The 11,115-nt window shown below is 39.8% G+C and overlaps 1 protein-coding gene across 2 annotated transcripts in view; it reads right to left on the bottom strand.

Moving 5' to 3' along the window:
• GOLIM4 (golgi integral membrane protein 4) overlaps positions 1-11,115 on the bottom strand; it is a 32,441-nt gene that overhangs the window by 4,299 nt on the left and 17,027 nt on the right. The window contains exons 6-14 of one of the 2 annotated variants that reach the window (XM_040566942.1): positions 9,780-9,862; positions 9,136-9,219; positions 6,084-6,251; positions 4,963-5,295; positions 3,454-3,692; positions 2,801-2,880; positions 2,219-2,328; positions 811-978; positions 4-72 (exon numbers count right to left, since the gene is read on the bottom strand). In XM_040566942.1, the coding sequence (XP_040422876.1) occupies positions 4-72; positions 811-978; positions 2,219-2,328; positions 2,801-2,880; positions 3,454-3,692; positions 4,963-5,295; positions 6,084-6,251; positions 9,136-9,219; positions 9,780-9,862 (1,334 nt within the window). The remainder of the gene's footprint in view (positions 1-3; positions 73-810; positions 979-2,218; positions 2,329-2,800; positions 2,881-3,453; positions 3,693-4,962; positions 5,296-6,083; positions 6,252-9,135; positions 9,220-9,779; positions 9,863-11,115) is intronic. The other variant, XM_040566944.1, reaches the window with a different exon arrangement.

The following is an 11,115-nucleotide window of genomic DNA, read 5'->3' as shown; positions in this document are numbered from 1 at the left end:
TACCTCTTCTTCTCCTTCTTCCTGATACTGTTCATCCACATTATCTTCCTGCTGGTCAGGATTTCCTGCCATCTGCAGAAAGATCACGTTAAAATTTAGCTCTGCGTACATACCTATTAATTTTAGAAGACCAAGGGTTAAAGCTTCTTGTTCTGGGACTAAAGACTTTATGTCAAGGCAAAGGAACAATAACAGCATACGAAGTTATAGTGCTTTCATTAGCATTAATGATAGCCTGGCTACATGATTTAGAATTGCCCTAAATTAAAAAATAGACAGCAGAATGATTAAAATAAAATTCATTTCACAGAATAAAGCGAGACTTTCCATACTAATCAGGAAGACAATGACGTACTCTTACCAATAAAGACTGATGTCATAAAAATACAAATTATCTCTGCCTAGAGAAGTTTACAGAGTGAACACAACTCAAGTGTGCAGCATTCACTGGAATGACCATAGAAGGAAATGGACACCAATGCTTACAGTCGATTGAGTGCTGATGGCATGGAAACAGCACAGCAGGAATTTGTGCAAAAACAGTAGGATCGTATGAACAGGAGTTCCTGCAGGCGCTTATGGGAAGGGAAATAGGGGCACCCTTAAGTGTGAGATTACAGAACCTTGTCGAGTGAATCTCGTGATGAAAGCTGTACTGGTGTATCACCAGGAATAGTTTCATACTTCTACCTGCACGTCATACATGGTTTAAAAAAGATCTTTAAAACTGGAGTTCAGTGTTCTGTCATCAGGCAGTGCTACACGCTGTTCTTAAAGGGGACCTGCAGATCTTTCTTTCCCTTTACTGACCACTAGGTGCTCTTCCACTCCCGGATGTCCTTGTTTCTCGCTATTCTGCTCGTGCTTTTCATTTTCATCTGGTAGATTTTCTTCTCTCTCTTGCTCAGCCTCCTCAAATTCATCTTCTCCCTGGTTGTTGGGGTCATCAGCAGGGTTCAAATCTTCCATGGCTGCCTTCTGTAATTTTCAGAAATGAATATTAAATACATATTTTTAATCTCACAGCCAAATTCCACTTCACTTGAAAGCTACCCTAGAGCATGAGCTCTATAGTAGAGCCAACTCCATACCCACTGAAACCAGCTGGAATCTCTACAGACATCAGGGGTCACTACATCAAAACCTAGTCAACAGAGAATTGTCAGTTCTGAAAGAAAGAGTACTGAACACATGCTAAGAGTACAGAACTGCATGCTAAAACCTGGAATGAAGCTGATGACTTATTTCACATCAGCTGCTGAACTCTGTTTACTGACTATCTGACAACTGACAATACCTAATAAGACCAGCTTAAAAAAAATACCTAAGAGTTTAATTAATGTACACAGCTCAAGAGCTGATGACATCTTTCATGATCAGTCTGTCCTATAATATTGACCTCATCTATGTTAACAGGAGCATGGAGGAAAAATCCCAAACACACACCAACACAGGCAGTCTTCATCACACTTTACCATTCAAAAAATGAGCATTTTATTACTGCCTTTTTTTTTCAAGAAAAGCGTTTCCAATATCTTTATAAATGACAATATAAAGTTCCTTTGAAATATCTGCTATACACATAAATTTGCTGAAGACGAGGGGAGGAAAAATGATGCACTTTATGTTCTACTACACCAAGTAAGATGGAACTTGGGGAAAGCACAGTACTGGATCTCCTGAAACTCTGTGAAATCCATATTATGGCTGCATTCAGCGCTGCAGTTATGTTCTCTTTCAAGAGCTCACACTTCTTCGATACTGAAAAGGTTTTGATTTAGTGATCACAGATTCCTGTGGGTAGACTCCAGCTGGTTTCAGTGGTTATTAAGTTGGCTCTCACCCTCTTATCTAATGATAAGAAAGAAAAAAATAGTCACCACTCTTTGACCACCAATGAATTACTTGTTATTTTTTTGAATCCGATTTTCCCTGTTCAGTCCCAGCTAAGTCCAAATCCTTTATTCCACATAAAGCACAGATCAAAGGAATGTAGAAAAGCAACTTGCTTCCAACAAGAAAGCTCTTTTTTATTTCTTCCCAAATCAGTAACAGCAACTTTAAATAGATCTCGAATGTAGCTTTAAACTGTGAAACTTGTCTTCCTAGCAGACCTCTGTTTCACCTTACTTCTGCAATGTATAATTATGTTAGATGAGACTTCTGGGTTTTCATTTCAGTAACAGTTGCAATCCATAGCATCTTAATTCATACTCACTGATTCGTCAACCTGCTGATTTTCTACTTGATGTTCTGGTTCTTGCTGTTCATTTGCATTATTTTGATCGTCTTCACCTTCATCCTGGTGCTGGTTGTCACGTTCATAAGCTGACAAATTTTTGATATTATTATTGTATTACAGAAGTTTCTACTTAGCCCTTTTAAGAAACAGTCTCCTATATACTAGCTTCCATACGTGCTTTTAGCAGTAGGCAGCTTCTCCCTGAAGTGTTTACTAAACAGATAATGCCAACAGAATTATTTTACTGCTAGTAGGAAACTAACACTGGAAGATTATGCAATTTGAAGACATCAGACAAAATCATAGGCAGAGCCAGGAATGTAATAGAGACACAATCCTAGTGGCTTAATCAAAAGGGCACTCTTCTTTTCAGGAATATGGATAGGATCTTTATTAACACCTGTATTTTAGTCAGTCAGTTCAGCCAGTGTTACTTGAGCTTGGGGTTTTAAAGAGAGTTTGTATTTCATTTAAATCCAAACTGGATATTAAAATCTCACACGAAAGGCAGTTCAGAGGGAACCTATGAACATGGTAGGGGCATAAATGTTATCTTACCTGCTTCTTCTTCCTGAATACCTTGCTCTTCTTCCCCTTGTACAATGTCATGGTCCATGTTATCATAACGAGCCTGTTGACTGAGAAAAGTAAATGCAAATTCATCATTTCAGCTTCAAAAAGAATGTTTCTGCTTCAAGAAACAAACTACCCTACCTCATCTCTGCCTCTCCGAGCTCCTGCCAGAATGGGTTCCAGTCTAGCTCTCTATTAGCTGTCGTATTTTTGGATCACCTTTCCTGAAAGAAGGTGCTTTGCATAGAACCAATAGTCATTTGTTCCCCTGTACTAACTTCTGTACTTATATTTTGATATATACCAACAGGATCTCACTTGTATTTTTAAAACTCCTAAGCTAGTGTAGTCCATAATCAAAGCAAAATGCTATGAACTGGAACACGCACTCGAGACATCAGAAGCTTCTATAGTAATAGGGAAAAAAACAAAACAACACCAAAATCCACCAAAAACCACCCTTAAAAATAGCAATCAGATTTATCCTTGGAAAGAAGGAAATGCGGCTCACTGTATTTATTTAGTTTCTGGGCAGTCCAGGTTTATAGCAGTCAACCAGCCTCTTGTCAGTGGTTGTGTGGTAGAAGCCATGAAGCCCAGAGCCCAGACCATAACAAGCTTATGTAAAAGAATTTAACCTTAGCCGGTTTTTATAGAGTTTTTCCCCGTGTTCTGCCTCTTTCTGTAGCCGAAGCTCTTTTTCTTGAAGCTGCTGCTGCCTCAATAGCTGTGTTCGCAGTCTTTGCTGGTGCAGCGATTCCTGATGTTCTCTCAGCTGATCGGCCTCCTCCGCTCTTTGGGCTGCAAGGTGCTGCTGCTCCAGCTGTTGCTCATAGGCTGCCTTATATCTTTTTGTTACAGCTTTTGTTGGTGTTATCTGTCAGAGAAATGTTTTAGTCATAGTTTAATCCTAGATTCAATGATCGGAAGCAAGCATGCAGAAAACCTATAGCACCAAAAAGAAGAGGGAAAGTTACACCGATGCTACATGCAATCAAGAAAATTACAGACAAGATTTTTTGTTTATTTTTGTCTGTTTAAATTTATATTAATTTTTCACTGCGCAGACTTTGGAAGTTTTGACATGTTTGTGGAGAACATGGCTAAGAGGATAATGGACTTGGGGAAGCCATGCATTTCTTACACGTTAATAAAAAAAAGCCAACATGTTACCGGATAGAAAAAGCTTTGAGGGCTGGCAATAAAGACAGTAAATAGGCTTCCATTGACTACGGGTAGTTTCAGTAGGGGCTGCTTGTGAGCCTTAAGTGAGACGCTGCACATTCTTTACAGCCAAATTGTAACTCTTCTTTCACAGCTTAACCTATCGCTGTTGTTCTAATCCGCTGCACCTGTTCAGCAATGACTTCTCATCCCACTGGAGATGCACAGTTAATCTGCTAGGAGAGTAAGTGTTTACAAGGCCTAACGTGAGATCAGTAAAACGTATTTTCCATTGGAGATCCAATCTGGAACGTAAATCCAGCTTTCACTGGATTTATTTAGAGCTGCACAGAGCAAGACTTGCCACTGCTCTGCACTGGTTTTCCCTGACTATTTTAGTCATATTCATCTTGTTGTTAAAATTCCCTTTTAAATGACAGCGAACCCTTGGATGGAAGCATTCACAGAAGGCAGCTATACCTGAAAAGGAAACTCTGCAATTTGCTGAGATGCATCAAATTAGTAAGGTGGGACATCTCTTCATCAAAGTGCTGAACAGAAGTCCTTGGCAGCTCAGGATATTCTATGATTCGTGCTCATCACCTATCTTCTTTCCATCACCTACCACAGGCCTCAAATTTAAAGCAGGAGATAGGATTCAACCTGACAGCTCTTTTCTTCCATCTGTTGCTTTTTATCAGCAGAATTAATGTTCATTAAGCTGCACTTGGCAAGCACAGCAGTGAGCATGTGCTGAAGTTGAGCCTGAATCCTATGCATCTAAGTGCTTTGAATCCCAAATTTTCTATAAATATGACATTAGTTTTACCTAAAACCAGGTGAGTGCTCTGAATCCCAAGCTTTCTATAAGTATGATTTTATCTAGGAACAGGTGAATGCGATATAGGGCCAGCAATGATAAGAGATGCCTCCATTTCAACAGCAAATCTAATCAATTAGTAGGAAAGAGAAGTGCTCCATACCTCTGACTGAGAACGTTCACCCAACATGTTGGTTTCTTCTTCCTTCTGTTCCTGTTTCTTCCACTCGTGTTCTTCTGGTACTTGATCCTGTTCCTCTTCTAAGTGCTCAGGCTGACCTGCTTGCTCCATTTCTTCCTCCTCAAGTTCTTTTTTGTGTTCCTCTTCAACTTGATCAACATGTTGCTCATCATCCTCTCCAGCTTCTTGTTGCTCCTGAATATTCAGTTCTTTGGCATGCTGGCCCTCATTAGGCCTTCTTTGTAGATGAAAAGGCTCAGCTCTGTCTTCTCTTTCCTGGGTATTTATTTCTTCTCTCTCTTTTGGTTCGTCATTCTGAAAAAACAAGCACAAGACTTTAAGGATTTCATATTTTCAACGGAGCTACAGACCAGATATGGATACCTTTATTCCAGCCTGCAGTAGCGGATCTGTAGTCAGGAGAGCCAAGTGCCTGCCTCAGAACAAACTACCCTTCCTGCCAAAAGGGATGAGTACCTGGCTCCTGGCTCTACATAGCTAAACAACTCGTTGCACAATAGCATCATAAAAGCAGTTTAAGCCTCACTTTATTCTGAGGTGGAATGAAACTATTACAATTTTGTATCTAAAAAGAATGCTCTGTGTTTTTATTTCCTGTTGGTTCTGCCAGTCAATAACTCTAGTAAAACAAAAACACAACTGGCATTTTAACCTGTAGACTTTACCCACATCTTTGCCTTTTTTATCTTTGAGCATCAGGTAGTATGTCAATTTTAAGTATACTGACTTCAAGCGTGCCCCTGAAACCTTATGAAATGCATGAAGAGAGAATTTCTTCAGAACTAAGCTAGAGCTTTTTATAACACATGAAATATCTAAAATGTTAGGGACAGCGTATTATTAAATTTCATATTTTTAGCAACTTCTGCAAACAGCTTACATAAAACAGTTTTAAAGGCCTTTGAACGTCATCTTGACCGTAGTTTTCTACTACTCAATCAAATTAAACTGTTCCTAACTACCTTATTCAAGAAGTGACAAACACGTATAATTATCCACACGCTTCTAATGGAAGCTGAGCACACAGCTAGTGTTTTGCTGAATGAGAACTATTTCCCATAGCTCCAGTCAGTGCTCTGTACCTCCTTAGGCTCTTCAGCCACAGCTTCGCGGTGTACTGGGAGGCTGCTGTGGGGAGACGGTGCCCGCACCTCTGGTTGCTCATTTGGTTGTTCCAACTTCTCAGACTGTCGGAAACTTGGCATTTTGTTCAGTGTGTCCTTCAGCTGTTTGTATTCCTCCACCTGGGACTAAAGTCAACACATTAATTACACCGTGTCCCGATCAACAAAAAACAATGAAACTCTTAATAAAACAGTCACCCCTGAGTGAACTTGCTGGCAAGACATATGCTAGAAAAAGACTCGATATTCACATCAGAGCAAAGACTGGGGAGGAGCGGGGATGAGAGGTTTTAAGATTGGTTGTTTCCATGCGCTAAAGAGCATTGATTCATCACAATCTTTTCAGCCAAAGTGCACATGCATACAAAGATGCTGGAAAAATCCCCATGGGACAAAGACGAAGATTTGGTTTTTTCATGCCAAGCAGGAGAATTGTCAGAAGAGGATGATTCAGTTTTCTTGGTAGACTAAAGTGAGGGAAATTAAGAGCACCACAACTTCTTTACCAGTAGAAAGCAGTTCAGTTTTTTTGGAGCCAGGAGTTTATATACACATCGTGAAAACGCCAACTCCACAACACTTAGGCAGGTGTTAAAAAAGACAACAGTCAAGGTACACAACTGAGGCAAAGAAAGTCACAGAACACCTTTGGTGAAGAGCAAGAAAAAAAGGAAAAAAAAAAAAAGATGACAAAATGTAAATTTGTCTTCCTAAAATGCAACAGTAGGATGTTGTATTTTGGTTTGCAGTTTAACTCTGTACAAGATCAGAGTATTTTCAACAAGCTTTGAAGTCCAGCATGAGAAGCAAGACTGGCACACCAGTCACTGTCTATACAGCAAAGAAGAACAGAGTAAAATTTTTGAGACGTAAGACTTATAAAAGCTGACCAACTGCACAGGCAAGAGGTGGTGCCCTGTGACAGGGTTTCTCTTTTGCTCCAGTGGAGGTGGTGGGAGTGTTTACTGTTTTGAAGTCAGAGGTGCATATTCCATAAGTCATTTAAGAGTTCAGGTTAGAACCGTTACGCTTTACACTCAGCACTGCGTGTGTGTCACTTTGTGTGTGTTACGTGGTATCATAGCAATCAATAGTACAGCAGACAGGCACGATGCATTGATGTACAATGCATGATACTCATACAAAACAATATCCACAGTGCTACGGATTGACATGATGCAATGCATAACAGCTCTCAAGCTAGACGCACCTCGAGGAATCTTCAAAAGACTATGGCATCCATTAAAACGGATGGGCCTAAAAGCAAAGCAAAGCAGAGTTCAAAGTAATTACACTCATCATTCCGGAAGAGCACTGCTGTTCCCTGATTAGCTGCTGGAGAGTCCAGTAAGAAACTTTAGAGTAAAAAACAGTATTTACTTAACAAAAGACTAATACACAGATCTTTGATTTTTCTCCCCACTCACTGACCATGCAGAGAGACTACGACGTGGATATTTAAACTGTGCACGTCTAGAATCAAAGTACTCCACCCCACCACACAAATCATTCTAAGCTGAACACTGCGATCCAAGGCCACAGCCTAAAAGGTATTAACGCTGGCAGACAGACGGGGTTTGTAAAAATATATGAAGGATCTGTCTGGCTGTTTGAGCTATGGGAAAGGACAAAGATCACAACGCCGTAAAGATTCAGATCACAGGTACCTTAGTGCTGTGTTAGCTACTGATATTTTATGTCTAGAATACACCTAGAAACAGCAGGGTAATTTACAGAGCTGTGTTTCTAAGCAATAATTCCTTGTGAACTTTCTGTAGCTAGTTTGCAGGAAAAACTGCATGACTGTGCTGAACGCCTTCTGTTCTGAAAGGCTCTACAAGATCCTCCACTTGAACAAAGGTTCTCCATGAGAAATGCCACATTCTGATTGCAGATAGAAAGGCTGTGTGTGACACAGGTGTTCGAAATAAAGAACTGAATAAAAGCCAGAAGTAAGAGGAGCCTCCCTTTGGCTTTGGTGGGCCTTACATCAGACCCTCAATCTGCTCTGGGTGAGTTTCTGATATAAGCAAATATGTACCATGTAACTAATAGGGCCACTGGGAGGAGAGGTTACAATTAGCTTCCAGTATGTTTTAGTGCTGGAAATTAAGAATCTTCACATGTTTATTCTCTGAGGGGCTTTTCTGGTCTTTCCCTATCTTTTGAATATCTACATGTGACACACAAAACAAGCAGAACTCAAATAAACTCAGTCCTTTTAGTGCTACTCATGATTTTTTGGACCTTGAAAAACCTTCAAATGAAGAAAATTAGCCAAGAATACGAGTATCTTCATGCTGCCTCATTACCTTCCCTCTGATCTTTCACCAAAGTCTTCCTTGCTCAAAATTTCCTTCCTTACTCCTAATTTCCGATCCCCTGTGACCTACCCAGGCTGTACAGCTGACTGAATTTGCCGTAGTCTAGCAAAGTTTGAGCTACGTGGACAGATCATTTGAAATTGGCATTTAAGACAATGCTGCCTTTTTTTTTAAACAAAAACCTAATTTAGGTTTCATATGGCACTTGCATACTTCCATATATACCCGATCTCTGTAGCACTGATGTATGTAGCCTTCTAAACCTTCTAGTTGTACACAAAATGGAACTTCATGATATATCAATAATACATCTGCATTGAGGTCTTTAAAAGTGATATAAGTGAATGTCAGAAAGTGAGACGTTAAACTATCAGAAGTTCTATCAGAGAAGACAGAGGAAGGTATTCTACAGCTCTTGTGAATGCAGAGGTACTTTTCTTACCAGTAATACATGCACTCTTGGGCCTACAAACAGAGCTTTGTGTTTTCTGACAGCCAGATAAGCTGTTGCAGCTTCTTCTTAAAAGCAACCTTTTAACTCATGCATTTCTCTGCAGTGTGCAGCATGGTGCTACCTGCAAATTCCCCATGCGAAAGGCTACATGCAGAACGTTACAGTCAGCTGAACTAAGAGAAATGAGTTTTAAGGAAGGTTAGAGCTACTACAGGCTGCTTTCCTTTCTGACCTGTGCAGCAGCTAGTGCACTCTTGTGGTCTTCCAATGTCACTACAAGCTGGTTGTGCTGGGAGAGTAAATTCTTATGCTGTTGCTACACACAAAAAAAAAAGAACATTACATGTTTCACAAAGTTCGTTCTAAAGGTAAATTAGGTAGCCTGGGGGGTTCGGAACTAAGAAGATAATTCAGTGTATTCCAAAATGAAAATACCGAGTTGGCATAACAGCATGTATTTATTTAACCTGGAATGCATATTAAGCACAGAGAAAGTGAGCGTGCCAGGAAAGAAAATTTGAAGGCCAGAATTTATGTAACTAAAAATTGGAGTCGATTTCAATAAATGCTTGATAAAATAGAGCTGGGAAATGTTCTTTTTGGCAAACACACAGTTCATTACTTAAAGTCAAATTTCCAATTTCTATACTAAATACTTCTCTTCCAATTTAGTCTTTTTTAATTAGTTATTTTAAATGAGCATGTTCCTTAAATGCTGGTAGCAGAAGATGAGAAATCCAGTTCGGCTATATTCTTCTTTTGCCACAGTAGATAAATGCAACTCTTTGTTATAGCCCATTTCTGGCTTGTTAAAACTTGAGAAATTTGTTCTTGTTGCCAATTGTTTTGACAGTTCTCCTTCAAAACAAAGCCTACCTTTACATCTTGTAACTGGGTATGAATGTCTTGGTGAGCTTTTCTCAACTGTCTGTTCTCCTCCCGTAAATTATACAAGGATTCTGTTTAAAAGAAACAAAATAGAGAGGTTAAACCCAGATTTATAATACTAAAGCACTGTAACATGACCTACAATTAATTCTAAACAACTCCTATAGTAAAACTGGATTAGAGTAATTGTAGGATTTGCTTACCTTACATCCCCCCCCCAAAGAACTTTACATTTTTAAGCAGAAAACTTAATATTTGGTTAAATTTTATTTTGGTGCACCCATTGTGCAACTGGAACTACGCGTTACTGTTCATTCTAGGGACTGCAGATGGCAAAATTCATTATGGTAATCTGAATCTTTAAAATGTAGAGAGGAGGACACCACCCTCTGCTCTTCCCTCTTCCCCCACATCGCATCTGGTGAGTGAGTTTCGTTCTGTAGGACTACGCTATTATTTTGGAAAAGGTGCCCAGACGGCCAGCATACTTAAGCAGCACTACGTTCTGGGACCAGGGAGAGGGGCTTTTCTTCCCACTTGTTACATTATGGTGATGTGGAATATTGCAAGCAGACACAAGCAAGCTCTACTGACACGCCAAGCTGCTAGGCTGCAATCCAGCTCAGTCCAAGAGCTCACTGTATGACTTCACTGGTGTGGTGCCAAGGCAGAACTAACAAACACAGCCTCTGCCTGCACAATACTGTGCAGACAAAACGGCAGATAGCTCCAAAACTAACTCGTGTCAGTGACACATGGCAGAAAGTGGCCAAAGGCCCTTGGTGGGGAACGCCTCACCCTTTTGTTCTATGCTATTGTATAATTAGGATTGAAGTGTTCTGCAAACTGCAAGAAATCTCTGTAATAGGAAGGTGAATGCTAAGAGTAAAAAATTAATACTTCATCCCCTCAGTATACAGGTGCAACACGTTTCAGAGGAGCTGAGAAAGACAGAGAAAATTAGGTCTATGAGAAACAAAGTATGTGAACTGTCTTCATAAAAAGGCACATTTAGATCTCTGATAGAAGTGATAAAAATTCTTTAATAACTTTTTTTTTGTAAACAAAAGGCAAAGAGGGAAACCTATTTCTCCAGGTTTTATATGAATCTTAGAACTAAAAATGTGAATGGTATGATAAACCAGCCTCTGACACTAATGGGCTTCTAAGTGATACATTTCTTACTACTTCCCTAATCTAGACAGGAACATGAGGCACAAATATGAAGAGCTTTCAGAAAGGCCACAGAAAATCATCAAGAAAATGTAACTTATCATAGGCATAGGCTGTACGTGAATGACCTGTTAGCGAGAACAGAGAAACT

The sequence above is a fragment of the Cygnus olor genome, chromosome 9 (assembly GCF_009769625.2).
Source record: "Cygnus olor isolate bCygOlo1 chromosome 9, bCygOlo1.pri.v2, whole genome shotgun sequence".
Taxonomy (NCBI): Eukaryota; Metazoa; Chordata; class Aves; order Anseriformes; family Anatidae; genus Cygnus; species Cygnus olor.
Note: the sequence above shows the minus strand (reverse complement) of the source record. Positions and strands in the feature narration are given on the sequence as shown.